At 31.6% G+C, this 19656-nt stretch overlaps 1 protein-coding gene across 9 annotated transcripts in view; it reads right to left on the reverse strand.

The window, feature by feature from the left end:
- Positions 1-17787, reverse strand: part of LOC148621575 (uncharacterized) — a 40973-nt gene extending 23186 nt beyond the window's left edge. For 2 of the 9 annotated variants that reach the window (XM_088576084.1, XM_088576082.1), the window contains exons 1-4: positions 17632-17786; positions 16342-16431; positions 15305-16075; positions 906-1968 (exon numbers count right to left, since the gene is read on the reverse strand). In XM_088576084.1, the coding sequence (XP_088432210.1) occupies positions 906-1968; positions 15305-15957 (1716 nt within the window). In that variant the 5' untranslated portion in view covers positions 15958-16075; positions 16342-16431; positions 17632-17786. Of the gene's footprint in view, positions 1-905; positions 1969-3504; positions 3580-7937; positions 8054-9925; positions 10261-15304; positions 16198-16341; positions 16432-17631 lie in introns of those variants that run through there. The other 7 variants (XM_088576085.1, XM_088576086.1, XM_088576083.1 and 4 more) reach the window with 7 other exon arrangements.
- Positions 17788-19656: the final 1869 nt, after the last annotated feature.

The following is a 19656-nucleotide window of genomic DNA, read 5'->3' on the forward strand; positions in this document are numbered from 1 at the left end:
AAACTTATACTCAATTTGTAACTAATCATGACAGACTCACATACCAAAAAGCAGTTCAATATCTTCAAGGGCTTACAAAAAAGTGCGGAAAACTGTTATTTCCATAAAATTTTTAAAGACCAGGGCCTATATTTTTGGTAAAACTCAGCGTAGCAGAACGAAACTTTAACTCGATCTGTAACCAATCATGAAAGACACACAAAAAAAATCAGTTCAATATCTTTAAGGATTTTCAAAAAAAGTGCGGGAAAACTTATGGGATGGACAGAATTACAGACGGAATTACGGACGGACGGACAGGGGCAAAACAATATGCCACCCAACTTATCGTTGCGGGGGCATAAAAACTGACCCCTATGTTATATTTTCATTAACAATGGCCACATTTTTCAACAAACCAAAAGTCCCCACCTCAGTTCTTTGTAGAACATCGCAAGAAACATTCATACCAAGTTTGATTCTGATTAGTCAAGTAGTGTCTGAGGAGAAGAGATTTAAAAAATTGTTAATGACCAAGGACGTAAAGTGATGGCAATAAGTCCCATGGCCTACTTAAACCTAATCCTGAAACTCTTAAAATAATTTCAGGAACAGGGTGAAGGAGTAGAGTACTACACATGGCTTACTGAAAATACAGAAGCTATATAAATGTTTTTATCATTGCAAAAATCAGATTAATCTGATTTAAAATAGCAATAATTAAGCATGCACTTTTTTATGTTTAACATTTAACATTTTTTTGTATTTTTTTTTCTCATTATGACCAAATTTACTACTCCCCACCAGTGTACTTTAACATCTAAATAAGTTTTATGTGGAATAATTTCAAGGGTATGGAAGGATTATAATGATAACCTCAAGATATAACAACATTCCTATCTAAATTAACATGTTCAGACTTTTACCTTTTTCCTCTGGTTCCCTGTCTTAATTGAGGCAGAACTGTTGGATGATTGATCACTACAATCACGATTGGTTGTGTATCTTGGACTCTTTCTGTTCTTCCTGAAATGTTTCCTCTGTGTTGTGGCTAAGTCTGGGTCAGATCTATGAATACTTGAATCAGAATTGAGAGTTTTGTTTAAAGTAAGTTGTTTAAGACCTCGATCACGTTTCTGCCTGGCAATCTCAGCAGAACTTACGTAACTGCTGTCTTCTTGTGAAAAGTCAATTGGGACAGAATTCCATTTCATATTTTCTTCTACAGCTGATGCACTTAAAGTTCTTTGTTTATCAATGTCTACATTAACATACGGAGGTTTTTTCTTTTCTATTTCTGCCTTCACAACTGTAACAGTATATGGTGGGTCATTGTCACATTGTTTTGCATCAGAAAACACATCATCATTTGAACTAAATTCAGAATTGTAGGCAAGAGAATTCAAAGTACACGAACTTCCATTGTTATTGTTATTTTTACTATTTGAGTTATTTTCAACACTATAATCCAAGAAACTGTTCAAGGATTGACTCAACTTTTTCTGTCTATACACACCAGTAACAACTTCCACGGGTTCATACACATGTTCCTCCTCAACTTTCACTTTAGTTCCTGGTATACCTGTGTTAAAATGTGATGGATGAATAGGCTGACGACTACTCATCTCAAAACTTGAATGAGACATATGATTGGAGACTTGTGATGAGGTATGAGCCATACCATTGGTGATTTGTGATGTAACCTGTGACATGTGATTAGAGGCACTATGACTGGAGTGAATTTGTGATATCATGTGACCAGCACCAAACTGTTTATGGGTCATGTGACTAGAATAACTTGAGTGCATTTGAGTCATTTGAGTTGAGGAAGCTATTCTATGACCAGGCATTTCAGTCAAATAAGGCTCTGTATAATGCATTTCTTGAGTTGTTTTAGTAGAAGGAGGTGGAGTTGGAGCAGGTCTTTTCTTTCTTCTACGTAAGGTCATGGTCAGACGACCTGTCTTCACGGCATTGGCAAGCAACAGCCTGAAATGTACAAGTAATATAATTCAGAGCTCTGTCTGTATAAGATTTTGTATGTCCCCAAATGATGTTAAATGTATACGATTTTGTATGATTTTAAATTCAGAGCACTGCCTGTTTAAGATTGTGTATATCCCCATATGATGTCTTAGATATAAAAGTAAAACAAATAACATAATTTCACATAATCTGACAGACTTGTTTACCCTAAATTGTATTGTTGGTGATAAAACAATCAAAAGATTTAATTAATTAAATGGTTCAGCAAATGAAAATATAGAGTTATCTCCCTTCCATCTTATTTTTTATTAAATATTCAGGTAGGGGAGGCATAGAAAAGATAAGTGCTAAGCAAAGCAAACTGTAATATTTTTGGGGGAGGGGAGGGATAGATAGAAATAGTTTGTGAAAATCGAGTATTCATAAAAAATTTACAGAGGGGAAAATACAGCCCTCTAATCTGCAACTGATTACCAACTTCACAGAATGGCTTTCAAGTATACATTTTGTTATACTATCCAAGTCTGTACGGTAATTAATTCTTTAGAATAGTATGTATGAATGAATCATAGCATGGATAGAACTAGTATAGAACACCTTTTTGTCTGATTAGTTCATTTCAACACTGAACCATCATTGAACACATGCACATATAGACTTCATCAGGAATCCTACTTTATCTGCAGGGGTTTGATCAATTTAATCCTGGTGTATAGAGAATGAAAATAAACCAGTATCATTATATTTTTCTAAAATATAAGAAGAACACCCTTCTGTATAATTATTTTCAGTAAGTTTCAATTACAATATTTTATCCACAATGACAAAATGTATGAAATGCATTAAAGATAAAGCAGTTATCATCCATATATTTTCTCTTTTTTTAGTAAAAAAAATTGATCCAGTGTAATGTGGTACATATGTGTACAATATACAATGCATTTTTATCTTTTGAATTTCAAGTTCAAAGTACATGCATATTCTTCATCTAATATGAATTATTGTAAATGTGACACATTTGTAAGTTACAAAAATGTATCTCCCATTTTGTTACAAGAAGGGGTAGTTTAAAATTCAATTGTGTTTAAATTCAAGCTTTCATCTTGCAATTTTATGTATAAATTCAGCTACAATGTATGTCAATCAAATTTTCTCACATATATCTTAGAGCAAACAGTTTCTGCACAAATAATATTTGCAAATATAAATTAAGATATGGATCATAACTCATGTTCAAATAAAACTTTTTTCCCCTAATAATCTTCTCTTCTAAAACCTCTAACAATACTATGCTTGTCAGTTCATAGCTCCAAGTTTATTTTCCTTGAAAATATACATGCTGAAGAACAAAGAAGCATGTCTTAGAACTGATTAAGTGAGTATGGTTTAAACAAAGAACAAATTGTGCATTGAAAGATCTAGGATAAATTATCACTTATAAATTATTACAGAAGCTTCATGTTTCAAAAAAAGTAATTTTCTACAAAATTAATTAAAATTTCAGCCAAAAAGCAAAAGATATATTTAATAAAAACTTACCATTTTCAAACAAAGAGTAAAATGTAGGTATGATAGCATGTTGATAAGGAGCTGTCAGATGGCTTGGATATACAGAACACACAAACCTGCATATCTTTTTATTACTATTGATAACTTGTATAATGTACAGTGTAATCTGTATCATAGGGGAAATGTAAAAAACTGATGATGGTTAGAGGGCAGATACATCAATATATACATGTACATCAATATATACATGTACATGATTCAAATGTTCAGTATATGTATGATACATTTTTTCCAAGTGTAATCACGTTTTTTTTTAAATAGTTTTCAATGTTTATCTTTTTGCATCAAAATAATCTGTTGTACAATGTACAGGTTAATGTAAATTAAGAATGATAATTAATCAAAGTCTTCAAAGTCGCTAATCATCAAATATTCACTGTCACTGATTTTGGCTTACTTTCAAATGGTATTAATGAGATATGGTCTTAAATCGGGTGACTTCAGCTAAAATCTTGGTTGCTTTGTCATGAGTGCATACTCTTTCATAACTGAGATGACCCAAATGTTTTCAATCATACGGAAAAAGATTTAACAACTGGCAATGGCTATATATAGATATCCTGATAATAAATATGACCTTTATATAGTCAATTGTAATGAACACCTGTGTTTGAATCGGAAACTAGATAATATTACATAAATTCAATGCTAACGGATCATTTTATCTTTTAATGTAAACTCACCGTTCTAATACCAACAAAAATAAAAACAAAAACAAAAAAAAACATAGGCAGACATGTATATATGTTTTAAAAGAGATATGTTGTAGCAGTCTTTGGTTTGATTATAATATTGACCAAGGAATCAATTTAGAAACCAGATTCAGGAACTGGCAATGAATATTCATAAATATCGGGATGTGCTAATGTATATGACATATATAGTCTTGTAACGAGCCCCAGTGCCTGAATCAGAAACTGGATAAGGTTTAAAGCTCACTGATCATTTCATGGAAACTTCCCGTTCTCGTACAAGCAAGAAACATACGTAGAACACACATGTATGATACTTCAGAGGATACAATTTTATCTTGTATTAAGCTAGAACAATGACGCTATGGCGGTAAACACAGTGAGGATCTGCAGCATTATGTGGCATATAACTACATATTTATGCAAATCACATGCGAATATTGAGTACTGAAATTACAAGTACAAGAAGTTGTTAACAATATCAGCGCTTAAAAATTAATTAATATTCATTACTTCTTCTGATTTAGATTTATTTTTATATTGTCTTCAATGAACTTTCTAATCAAAATCTGGTATGGTAAAGTAGACTGGAACTCATAAATACCCTATACAAATTAAGCACACTATGAGGTTGTCCCCTTTTTGTGTTTAAAGGCCCATATTAAACTCTGAAACTGGGAAAAAGTTCTAAAAAAAAATAAAAAAAACTGTGAGCATGTTCACTAACTTATCTCCCCCTTCACTCCCCTACTTGATAACATGCACCAGTTGACCTCGATCAAAATTTAAAACAGGAGATGCAGAATAGGAATATGTAATAAAGATTCTAGGAAAGTTTTATTCAAGATGCCCCCCCCCCCCCCACACACACTGTGTAACAGAAGTACCGACGGATGGATGGACGAATGAAGGACGCACAGACAAACCTATCCCTATATAAATAGAAGGGAACCCCATTGATGAAGGTCAACACAGTACAAAATTTGAAATATAATACATGTAATACATTTCATCTAGTTTTCACTATAAAATACCTTAGAGACTAGTACAACCCAATTATAGTACATCTCCACAAAATCTGTAATGTATTACAGTATGACCTCTCAACAAAATCTGTAATATGACCTCTCAATAAAATCTGTAATATGACCTCTCAACAAAATCTGTAATGTATTGCAGTATGACTTCTCAACAAAATCTGTAATATATTACAGTATGACTTCTCCTTAAAGTAAAGCATTACAGATTACCTCTTAACAAGATCTATTGAGTATTACAGCCAGGTTTCACTGTAAAATACTCCAGCTCTGTGTAGGCTAGCATGAAGCAGCATTGAAGTGATCTATCTTCACCTAACGTAATAATGTAATAATGATATTAGCAGGAAATGGTTCATTAATGTTTAAGCCTCATAACCCATCATTTTTTTTGCGTAGGACACTTGAGATTCATGGGAACTTGACTTCAATGATTTTACTGATGTGTCAGTGAGAGCAGTAAGACTCGGCACAGGGACTTTATCCTATTAATACCTCTTTATCTCATATTTCACGTCCATCTTTAAAAGGCAAAATTATCTTTTATTTCAATGAAGGAGCATATGAAGTTTTAAAGTCTTTGTTTATGCTTAAAAATTCTGCCCAGAGAAAGTAAAAACTTGGTGGCAACTTCAACTTGAGTCTTCAAAAGTTTTTTTTTTTTTTTTAATTTGCAAATCTAACTAGATATTTAAGTTGAAACCTATATGTCAGTACAATCCCATTCTTGATTTTCAACCATTCTATTCTTGGATCAGAGTTGTTTTTATTGTTATTTTTTTTCATGGAACTTTTTCCAAAATAATTGAACACTGCAACAGTTTCCACAAATTAAAATGTCACTTTACACCATTTCTATGGTCTTTTAAAAAAAGTTAAATGCTGATGAAAATTTTGGATATTGAAAAAAATAATTTCATTTTTCCATTTGATTTCATCTATGAACACCAGAAAGGAAAACAATTATTGGTCCTAAGCCCTGGAATAAAATAACTCAGTTGCTGCCATTGTCTCATTTTCATGGTATTATTGAAAGTTTAAAACTAAATTGTTTTCTTTTTAATACCACCAAAAGTCTCATAAAAAGAAGTTTTGAATAAAAATTTTTTTTCCAAGGACCACCAGATAACCTCTGGGCAGGAAATAACATATATTCAAATTAAGATTAAAAACATTTTGACATTCATCAAGATAAGGTAAGGTAAGTTACTACTATGAATCTATACACAGCTGTGGATAAAATACTGGTATTCTGTAAACTTTGATTTATTTTTACAGCTGACATTTTTGCAACCTTCTTAAATGTTCCTGATAGTAAGCAAAAGCAGCAATGATGTTGATGAATGTGTAGGTGTTAACCTTCAAAACTCCAGGAGATCTCCCCCTCAAAATTTTATCAAAGCAGAAGATTTAGCAAGGTATTGTTTTCCAGAGTTAGAAATATCAGCCTGCCCTCCAGCCGCGAACTGGCTATTTTGTGGCACGGCAGGCTAATTTTAGCAAAAATCTATATAGCTATATAGTAAATATATTGAATAATAGTATTTTTTAAGTGCAAGGTTATTCAAGTACAAATGTACATTGAACAATTTTCTTTTCTTTTTCCAGACAAAGATCATGTTTTTTGTCACAATATTACCACTTCAACACTAACAGTTGTTGGGTGAAAAACATATGCCTAGGTTTGTCATTTGGAACATCAAGACAATCAGAAAAGGGTGAAAATATCTTTTAGAATAATTCATCTTCCCTTCAATTCATATTTCTCCCTTTATCTGAATGTAAGGCACTTCTCAATGAACTTGGCAGCTAAGTGAAACTGATTAAATTGTAACCAGATGTTAATGATTTTAATGATTAAAAATTAATTACTCTCTTCTGGTGCACCAAAACACATAATGGAGTCACTAAGTAGGACATAATATTCCAATCCATGTAACCACAAGCAAAATACAGCCATATCACAACTAAATCACAACCAAGATAGCGTAACCCTTCTCAGAGACACCACAAATAATTCTTATCTTGAAGCATTCCATGAAATTCTTCAAAGAATGGAAAAATTGCTTTTTAATTGGAAGATCTTCCTATCATCACCATATTGACCTGTAGATCAACTCATTGAGTTCTACAGCATATCAAACAAGTATCAATATTGGTTAAGCCAGAAAGTTAACCCTCATTTACTTAATGTTAATAGCTAAGTAAAATGAATGACCATTTCTCATCATTAGTAACTGTTTCATGTACTGGTATCAGTAGTGACTTATTTTTGTCATAAGAAGGTCAATAGGTCAAAGTTGTTATTGTGTAATCCATATGCATTTTTCTATAAATTTTATAATTTTTCAATTAGTTAGGCTTTAATTAGTAATACATCTTGTATGTAACAAGAAATGAAGAATGCATATATAAGACGACAATAAAATTCTGGAAATGCTAATTCTAAGATGTAAAATAGTGTGTAGAAGTATACCCAGTTTAATCCAAGTTACAACACAATCTGTACCTACTATATTGTCTATGACAGTTGTACTGCTAAGCGCCAAATTGACTACGGCATTAAAAGTTAAAAGTTCTTTAGATTACATCATGCTAATAAACTTCTCTGCAACCATCTTTTAAACTGGATAAAAACTGATTTATTTCAATTTAGTAGTCTCAAACCACCTACCTTCATGTTTCATATTTTCATCTAAATCTCTTGGCATTTTGTGTAATTAAAACAAACATCTTCCTCCCTGGCAGGTGATAGATATTGGAAAGATAGCACAGGTTTGTATAAATAGTCTTCAATAAACAACAAAACCAATTTTACTGATTATCTTCAAGACTAGAGCAACAGGAGAAAGGTGGGTTAGCATTCCACATTCAATTTAATTAAAACATTCTTGTTTTTTTTTTTTCTTTAAGATTATTTTTGTAATCCTTTAAGATATTTTAGTCATTACCCATCATAGTAATACTCTCCTTAACTTTTCTGTATTTATTGTACATTCTTTTTACATGTATGTCCAATGCCTGTTCTAATTTTAATTGTAAAAAGAGAATAAATGCCATGAAAAATGTTTTCTGATTTTTTTACGATCAAGAAACTCATATTTGAACATTTAGTATAAATGTGGGAAATGTATGTGTGAGGGCACTTGCAAAGATGCAAAACAGTTTGAAGAAATTTCAATCTCTAAGGGAGATAACTCTCACAATTTAAACTGGCTATCATGGTAGTAATTTCTAGAGTAACTTTCATCAAAATATTTCATCAAAACTGATTGAAAAAGTAGGCTTGGGAGATCATAAAATACAAATTTTGAAGAAATTTCAATTTCCAAGGAAGATAATTCTAACAATATTACAAAGAATACAATTGAGAAACCATGGTATAAATTTCATAAAAATCTATTGAGAAATGAAGGCATTGGAGTGGTTACAAGGTGAGACAGACAAACTGATAGACACCCGGAATTCTGCCTCGTGGTGTGCACAAAAATCAGTGTATAACTAAAGCCTGACAATGTTCTATTTTACTGTATGGGCCTCAAGGCTAGATACTGGTCAGATCAATAAAATAGAACATTTGAATGCCAGATACCAGTGCACTTTACCAGCTAAAACAATTGTTACCATTTATCACAGTTAAGTACCATCATTATAAGGATGGATAAAAACATGTGCAGGAAATTATTCCTACTTTACACCTAATTAACATTTATTAATATATACCAAATGGTTAAATTTGTGAGTAGGAAAGCAAATCACATTTGATATGAATTATCACCTACCTTTTGGATCAAGGCTTTTTTCATTTACCAGTATATTATTTCTCAAATTTTATTACGAATTTTGAATGAGGAAAACAGAGTGTGGGTTTATCAAATTGTAAATTACACAAGTCAATCAGCTTGAAATTTCTATTGAACTACAGCTATTTTCAATCAGTTTGCAATAATTAAAAGAGTTCAGTCACTTGTATAATTTTTTTGGTTCTCTGATTGGGTGAAACTCAATGTTACATATTCAATATCAACCCAAAAAATTACCAAAGCATCAAAACAGACAGACTAACTGACAAAAAAGGATACTATAGTGCATAAAATACATGTGATACATGTACACTGCCCTTTGGAAATGGGGAACATAATTACTGAAAATCGAATCAGAGAAACAGAATTTATCTTTGTGTAGTGTTGATTATCACATACCTAAAGTTGCATTAAAACATTTCTTAGAAAGTACTGGCATGTGTATTTAGTTTCAAGATGTGACAAAATTGTCCAGTAAAAACCATTACCAGAGCAGTAACAGACACACAGATTATAAATCTATAAACTTTTAAACTTTATCTCCGGTGTACAATTTCACTGTTAAAGATCTTGTACAACATTTGTGTTTTTGAATTGAAAAAGCCTTCAAAAGGAATTTCTAACTCAAGAGGATTTCTACCATAAGGCACACAAAAAAGATATAAAATCCCATGAAAATATGATGACATTTCCAATAATGATTTATAAGAGAGTACTTTTAATCACTATACTACTGAAAAAAAATCTAGTATCATCTTAGTCTTTAAATACTACATACTATTTAGTTAAACTAAGAACTTTTTTTTCATATATGAAGAAATTTATTTTAAAAATTCATGTACATGTAATGTAGTTTTACCTGTATTCTTCTGAATCCTCCTCTGAAAGAAGTAATCCTATTTCAGGAAGATGAGAGATATTGGAAGTAACCGTTGATGTCATTGTTAACTACATGTAATAAGTATTCCACGATCAGTTTAAACTTGATATATAGAGCCTTTATTAACAATCAACTTCCTATTAGAGTCAGAGAATTTACGTCCTAATTCATCAACATATCATAAGAGGAAGCTCATTGGAAAATCCTTCAATATAAAATTATTAGGTATTTTTTTTCACTGTTTTATAGGAATACTTTACAAATTACTTTGAGATATAGGAAGATATTGAAGAGGAATAAAAAGATAACCCTGGGCTAACCATTCAGATAGAGGTGCAAATAAGCTGCTTCCTACTGTTAAAGTACCGATAATTGTTTTTAAAGAAGAAGTTCTATCACAGTTTTATAGTGGTGCCAAAAACAAGATAAGACTGTAAACTTTTATCATTGTTATCAGTTCTTCATTTGAAACCACCTTTACCTCTTTCTGTTTACATCTGATAATACATGTAGTAATATTAACACACTTCTATGTATAGTGGTAATAAAACAAAACCACTGAGGAGGTTACCCAAAACCACTGAGGAGGTTACCCTCATCTGACTTAATGTAATATGTACAACTTAAAAAAAGGGATATAACTCTCACAATTCAAATATTTATCTTCTGTTAAAACAGAATGAAACAATAGAACAAAATACTTTCTAATCATTGTATAAAACTTAAAAAAAATCATGTGAAAGTTAATAATCAATATTGTGCTAAGAAGAAAAATTATTTATGATAGTCTAAACATGCACACCATTTTTTCTTAACATAAGGGTCTCTCGATTAAACATGAGGACATGACACTGATGTTCCCCTTCACGTCAGAGGTTACTAAAGTTAATTTTCTATCAAGGAAAAGTTATATATTTTAACCTAATCCACCAGTAATACAAGAAAATCCAACCTAAAAATGTCAACCCAATAAAAAAAATGTAGATCTGTCTGTTATATATGTTCTTGTATATTAATATCATTGCTATTGCAGCACTGCAGCTTATAGTGAATCAATATTTGATAGTAATGAACATAGTAACTTTAAAGACAAACATATTGCAGAGAGACTTGTAGCAAGTTCAAGGAAGATGTATACATGTACAGCTGTATATTCATTATTACAAAGCTTTGACCCTTCTGCCATACTCAGTACTAGAACCTGCTTCTTTATGTGAAAAAAAGGTGCAGTATATCAGACTTAACAAGTGCTCAAGCCTTATGACATTTTGAAGTCTTGGTAAACAGATCTACAGATTATACATACAATAAGCCAGCAGAGTGATACATGTAAATGTTAAATCTTGCAGTGGTCATTAGGTCTGAGACTGGGACAAATAATCAGATATTAAATATAAAAATATACTTTAGCTTAGTTGGGCATATATATATATATATATATATACGTAACAAGGAAAATTGAATGGCCCTTTACTATCACTTTAAAATTAAACATTGCTGAAGGACATGTCCAGCATTTTAAACTTGACCCAATAAATTGGATGACTGTACTTGTAAACTTCCTAATAAAAGCAATCAAGGGCAATAACTCATGTTTTAAGCATACATTTGTACTGAGTACAGATTAATGAAATTAGAAACAACAAGGAACATTACATAAAAAGTCATTTGTATTCTGTATACATTTCAATGGTTTGAGGATGTATGACAAAATGTGACAACATCATAATAGGAGGATGATTTCATTACAGTGTCAACACTGTTGATCAATACTGATACATTTATATATGTACACATATACATGTATTAGTTCCTTTTACATGTACAGTTGTATATGTCTATGTAATGTAGACTCACATTGTATGTTTTATCATACATTAAAAACAAGAAATCGGTGAGATAATATCCAGTATTGATTTCAATGTATTTATGCCCCCAACTGTAGTTTATGGTCAAAATATAAATCCAGTTGTCAAAAAGGAAGTTGTTGCCCTAGCCCAAAACTGGTATACCTGTATTTATTTTGTGTTAAAATATCAAGAAAATTGTTTTGAAAAAAAAGTGTGATGAACAGACAAACAGACAGATGGATGGACAAGGAAAAAAACGGTACAGATACATGTTCATGTATATTCCTTATCTTTATGAGTTTGGGTATCATAAAAGTACACTCTGAAGTAAATACTTGGAAAAATACCAATATGAAACTTGTAATGCACAAGGTACATCTATTAAATATTTGAAATATTTCTTACTCAACAGAAATGCAGTAATTAGTTTTGTAAGTTTGCTCTCTTATATGTAATAGTCACATGTAACAAAGAAATGAACAGATTTCTTGACTATTTAAAGACAAAATCAGATCTTTCTTTATAATGGTCAAGATTTTCAGACTTTTGTCCATGAAAATATACCTCCCTACATTAAATTTTTTTGCTTTTCAATATACAAGTACATTTTTTCTTTAAAATTAAACAAACTTTTAAAGTTTGCATTGAATTGACTACTTGGTCTACATTGTAAACAAAAAAGTCATTATATGATCTAATACAGATATATGTACAAGTATTTTCTTGTATTATATCATGTTCATGAGGAATACATATCAGAAAAGTCCACAAAATACAAATTACACAATTTTTGTTAAAAATGATTAATTTTATGTCAAGAAAAGCATCCCACAATGACCCAGTAATTTTGATCTTTGATTCGTGACCTTGAAAATCAATATATTTCTAGATTTTCTTTAAGAGTACAAATTTACCAAAATACCAGTATGTTAAAATTCTTGAAAAAAGATGTTGATTTGAAAGTGCTACAGACAGACAGACAGAGGAACAGCAGTGTTAATATACTCCTTCCCTGTTAAGGTCTTTAAGTGATGAGAAAATCCAAAGATCTCAATATAAATTTCTCACCTTTTCAAACAGTTGTGCAGAATTAATATATTAAGAAAGGTTGAAATCATCAAATCATACTACAAAGGGGTGCATCAAGAGCAAACTTGGCTCACAATTGTAAATATTCAAGTAATTATTTCCTGTATTGAACAGCTGCTTCATCTTATATTTTACTTACTACAGGAAGGCATAAATCATGTCTTAACATTAATGGACCTACAGGTTGGGGATTTCAGTGGTTGGAGCCCCTCACAGGCAGACTACAAATTAATGGACCTACAGGTTGGGGATTTCAGTGGTTGGAGCCCCCCACAGGCAGACTACACATTAAGGGCTTGCAGGTTGGGGATTTCAGTGGTTGGAGCCCCCACAGGCAGACTACACATTAATGGACCTACAGGTTGGGGATTTCAGCGGTTGGAGCCCTCACAGGCAGACTACAATTTAATGGACCTACAGGTTGGGGATTTCAGCGGTTGGAGCCCTCACAGGCAGACTACAATTTAATGGACCTACAGGTTGGGGATTTCAGTGGTTGGACCCCCACAGGCAGACTACAAATTAATGGATCTACAGGTTGGGGATTTCAGTGGTTGGAGCCCCCACAAGCAGACTACACATTAATGGACCTACAGGTTGGGGATTTCAGTGGTGAGCCCCACAGGCAGACTACAAATTAATGGACCTAAGAGTTTGGGATTCCAGTGAATGGAACCCCCCCTTTTTATTAAAAGTTTTGTTAATATTGTGCATTTTTATAGAAAAAAGTACAATAATAGGCTGGAACCCCTTTTTTTCTAAAACACAATATTCCACATTCTCTGAATTTGTCCTTGACTACAAATAAAGCCATACATGTATAAACTAACTTAATTTGATCACAACAATGTACAATGTACATGTACCGGGTGCAAAGGAAAACAACTATTTGAACAGCTCCTTCATTTGTGTACAATGTATATCACATTCAATCTCTTTTCTATTTAAAATTCAAACTTTAGATATTGAAACACTGAGAATACATACGAAAATTGCATATACAAAACATACAATTTTGAAATACAGAAAGATTTGTAAAAATCAGCAAATTCATATGATAAGAAAAATTAATACATGTATATGACACAAGGTCACTAAGACAGGTAAAAGTGCTTTCAGTAGGTACAGACATTCATGTATATGTACATGAAGTTTAATGGAGTAAAAGTATACATGTGAAATACCTGTTTTTCCTATTCAACTAAACCATATACATGTACAATTTTGTTGTACTAATACTTATGATTTTAAATAATTCCCTACAAGCATTCAAACGACCTAAGGATACATGTTGTACATACTTTTCATGGGTGGGATTCATTGATTCAATGTACATATTCCTACATGTATCTGAGCAATATGCATGTACAATGTACAATAAGTACATGTACAGTACATGTTATAACCTGGTTAATTGTTTTTCCAGAGCAATCTTATTAGACATGGTGTTTTGTTCAAACACTTGATGTGTTAAAACTTTTCATATTTTAAAATATTTTCAAAGATTTATGTCTTAAATAAGCTTAAATGGTTTAATAAATATGTAAACAGAGTAAATATTAACTTTCATTTTAATTGGTAAAACCTGTATTAAACAAACCATTTAGGCAGAGAATGCATTCCTACATAAATGCCTGGAATTCCCTCCTCCTTTTGTTGATTTTTTTTTTCAATTTGTACAAAAAAAAAGTAAATAGTTGCCTGGAAACCCCTTTTTTATTTTCTTGATTGTGATTATCGCCTTTTAAAAATTTCTGGATCTGCCATGCTTGGATTTAGCTGGACAAGTGAGCATTTTATACAGGTATAAGATCATATGAAGGGACTATGAAACATGATTGGAATACACAGGTGACCTGATTTCACAATAAAAACCAGATTTATTGATTCTTACACATGATTCATGCAGGTTGGAATTTCACTTGTGTTGAAGTGCATTCTTTTTGACATTTGGTATTCAAGGAAAACTATAGATCAATTGGGATGGTGCCTTAATAATTTGCAGGAGGTAAAAAATGAATTAAAAAGTTGTTGAAGTTTTAAAAAAAAACAAAGCATCAAAATTAGTGTACATTGAGTTTTACTAAGGTAACTTAGAGTACCAAACATACTTTTATTACAGAATTACCAGGAACATGTTTGATTATATAACTGTTTCTGTATACATACATTTTTATATGAGTTAATTTACAAGAGCTGCAGGGATCTTTATGTACTTATAAAGGCTCTTCTCTATATAACTTTACAACATAATAGGTTAAATGAGTTTTCTTCAATTAAACTGTCAAACAATAAAACTATAATATTCTTTTGAATGCACCGTAAATACAACAATGTATGAATTAAGCAAAAGTGAAGGAATAAATAGGACCCTCATTAATAAGCATTCCTACTAACTACAATTTACATTAACACTCACCTTGCATTGCCAACAGTTTCTTTCTGCACAGACTGTCCATTGACCTCCAGAATTTCATCATAGACATGAATTCTTCCATCCTTATGTACAACACTACCCTCTTTGATATTAACTATCCGTAATACTTCAACAATATCTGCATAACCATTCATAGAATCTATTCCACGATCACTGTAAATTCTTTTCCGGGTTGGACTTTCTCCATAAAAGTAGTTTTCAACTGAGAACAGATCTACAGCATCAATTGAAAGGCCTAAATCTGCATCATCTTTTACATTTAGGTCTACAACTAGAATCTTATCCCTTCTTGGTGGTTTAACAGGAGGGGGAGATCTTTTTGCCATTGAGTTGCTGTCAAGTGACAATTTCATGGCTGAATCCCTTCCACACAGTGGTATTTCATAGAAATCCTCATCTACAAATTGGTCATTATTCCTATTAACTCCATTTATAGTTATAAATCCATTAGAATCACGACTACTTAATGGATTGTGGTTTTCATATCTATTTTTCTTCAATGGTTTAGATGAGGTATGTTGAAGGCTCCCTTTCCGACTTAGTTTCTCTCTTTTCAATCCATTGGAGGTAACAGCTGCTGAGGTTGAAACAAGGGGGAATTTAATTCTGTTCAAATATGACTTTAACGTTTCCATGTTTATAACCTGAGTGACAAATCCAAATATTGATCAAATCCAACAGCTGGAGGGGTACTACTGGAACACTTGTACATAGTGTAATATACTTCCATATTCTGGTAATGTTGCCATAATTCTGGAAAAACAGGAAGTTTATGAATTTAGGTATACAGTTTCCAGATTTATGTGATAAAGAAGTTTGTGGATGGTATTAATTTTATTTTGACTCCATGGGTCACTGACAATATGCTACAGAGAATATATGAGCCAGCTGTCTGTCATGCTATATGCTGCAGATTTTTTAATTACTCATGGTTATGGCAAAAGGATTGGTTTTGTACCCACTTTGATGTAACCACTTAACTTTAATGGATTTTTCAAGTATTACAATGTAAATCTTACCAGAAAATAATCTTATCCATATCATATAGAGATAAACTTCAGCATAAATTTTCTGCTTTTTTCTCAGAACATACAGATGATGTATTCATTCTGCAACATAGAAAACATCTGATCAGTAAAGATGTTAGAAGAAAGAGTTGATTCTTTTCATTTAAAAAAAATCTGTGAAAGATTCTTTGTTTTTAGGAGAAATGATTTCCATGATTTCCAATTCATAACCTGTTAATGATTTTTTCCTATAGCTGAAGCAACAATCTAATAAAACGCTATTATTCTCTAAAACTGTTAAATACAAATTTTGAAACTATATGAAAATTAAAACTTTCTCACACTGTATAAATCTTCTAGGTACTCCTTTCATTTGTGTGTGGGTGGGGGGAGGGGGGGTAATTTTTTTAAAAATCAGTCCGAAATAATTCATTTCACTTTCCAGATCACAAAGTGCAATTGCACAGTAAGGTTCCACCATTACTTTACTAATAAGGTTAAAAAATTTGAGCAATATAGTTAATTTACTCCACAGAAGTAAGAACTAGGATTTATTACACCAAAATCTTATCTAAATTGGCTGATTTATTAATCAGTGGTCTGTTGTATCTATTTGATAACTATGTTTATTTATATGCTACTGATCAATATTCATTGTTTTGTTCTAAACCAGGTGTTATCATCTTTTTGCAGTCATTTTATTGACACTGTTTACACTTACAGTATTAATAAATGAAATGATTTTTTTTTTTTAACTTCAATGAACATTCACTGGTAGACCTACAAACAAAACTTTTCAGTGTCCCAAAATCCACAAAACACTACACTATGTTAGTAATTCTTCCTAAGTCTTGGGAGTTTTTGACAGTTTGAAAAATGTATTTTCAGATTTTCAAGTAATTTTAAAGATTTATGGGTTACTCAACTGACAGAGTACATATAGGTTCGATGTGCACCCTGAAACTAAGGTATTGAAAATGAAGAAACACAGGACTCAAGTAAATTCCCTTACAAGTATTTCTTTCTATACCTAAGCATGATAACATAGATTTTATCTCTAAAGACTTTAGTCCCATAATACATGTAAATAAGTTAGAAACAAAAAAAAAATGAAATTCTTCTTTCATAAAAATTGCATCTTTTTAAAAAATACCACTTAAAAACAAACCTTTGCAAAAAATCTCCTTGAAACAGATTTTTTTCAAATTTATTTACACACAAAAACCTTATCAAACACTGACAAAAAGCTTTAAAATTATTTTACACTCTCAAAAGTGTGTAAAAATCTTAACAATTACTTACAAAATCCTTGAAGCATAGTCCAGTGCACAAATGTTAGCAGGCAGCATCACCTGGGGATGTGTATCCCTAAAACACTTAGCACATTGTTATAGGAGATTAACACCAGTTATTTACCATAAACTTCACCTATTGATTAACTGGCAAAAATGTTAAATAGTTTTATCAGTTTATAGCTCATTAACAACTGTCTTTAGCCTCAGGCACACAGAAGTATAACAGATAAAAATTTCATTTATACTGTCCTAAAGAGGATACTTGAAGTCCTTGTACTGTTTGTAAATTATAAAACTTTTTATCAATATTATTGTAACTTATTATAATTTAGGATTTAAAAACAATTTGCAAGCCAACAGCCTGGATGGACGAATGTATTTTCAACTTTTAAGTTACCTTAATTGTGCATTTATTGCCATTTTTTAGAGCCTTTGTCAATTTTGTTACATTGGCTGAAAGAAGTGCATAGGTATTTGACCACAAGAGCTATTTAAAGATACATAAGTCACTACTTCATTCTTATCATGCTCAATTGTTTTACATTTTTGTCTCGATTTAATGTTCTGATTCAGTGTCTAAGAATAATATGCAGAACCTACGTACAGAAAACCACATATTATTTGTTTTTCCTCAAAGCTACATTAAGAAATTTTTAATGTTAAAAAATAGGGCATTAATGGAACATTAAGTGATACCCTTCCACTAATGGTGAAAAAAGGGGGATGGCAAAATGTCCAAACTGCTGAACTCAAAAACTGTATTTTTGAATTAGCTGAAAATTATATTTAATTTTGTATTTTATGGTGCTTAACAACTGTGCAAAGTAAAAAAAAAATATATAGAGATCTGTTCTCAGGTTATCATCAAGATATTGTAAATTCTACGGGACAAGTTGAAGCTCCAATGGTTTTATACAGTTTATCTTTTGCAGTTTTGGTCAATCATTAAATGTACAAACATCTTAATCTGTAAATAAAATGGACAATAACTGCTAACAGGGTTTGTTGTACAAAATTGGTGCCATTGAAAAGTCCTACCCCAAGAATTTTGCACAGTTAAGTTCGCTAGATACCATAAAAGTAGCAATGTATAGAAAAAGATTGGTGGCAGTTGGGATCAAATACAGGCTAATTTTTAAATATAGAGAGTCAAATAATGTTTTGTGATCATAACATGTGACATTGTAAATTCTAGAAACAAAAAGATCCTTATATTAGGTCCTCCCACTTCTTGCTTAGGACATAATAAAAGCATTATCAACAGTTTCAGTAAGGATACAATGAAAAACTCAAATTTGAATTCACATCATTAACATATCATGTAGAGCTTGTCTAGGTAAGTAGGAGTTAGCTAAGTGTAAGGAAGGAAACATCATCAGGAGAGTTAATGCTGGATATTTCAACACCTGAATCAGTTAACACAATCAGACTGTTACATTCCACACATTACCTTATTGTTATTTGTTGTGGACGATTTATAGAAACTGTAATTCTTTCCTAGTTCTGTCTAATCTGATCAATGGTTTCTGAGATGTTAAGCGGACTGAAAATTTTTAGATGGTCAATAAGGGACAAAGATGTAAATGAAGTTGTGCTCTTAAAAAACTTTTTATCCTGGTGAGTTGACAAGAAGTTTCAGGGCAGCCTGAATCTGGTTCAATCTGCCTTGAATGAGCTATGGGTCACCAGTTCCATCTAAAGTCCATGATCCTTCTTTGGGTTTTTAAATCAAGTATCAACAATGCCCTCTTTCAAATTAATCATTGGGTTCTAAAGCTGAAATTAGACCTAACTTTTGACAAGTTTGCTAATTACACCCATATGGTCCCTAGTGATGGTAAAACTAGAAGCATAAATGTATGTAAGTCCCATATCTCACATAAAATTTATCTATTAAAAGCAACAGCCATTATGATCAAGTACATATGGTGTTGAACCATCATATAAAATTTCCTTCAATTCCAATACATGCAACTTATTTCAGAAAAATTATTTCAACAAAATACCTGTCATAAACAAAAAGAAAAAAAAC

Source organism: Perna viridis, chromosome 3 (assembly GCF_037379345.1).
Source record: "Perna viridis isolate PV_CMFRI_1.1 ecotype Kerala chromosome 3, ASM3737934v1, whole genome shotgun sequence".
In the NCBI taxonomy this organism is placed as follows: domain Eukaryota; kingdom Metazoa; phylum Mollusca; class Bivalvia; order Mytilida; family Mytilidae; genus Perna; species Perna viridis.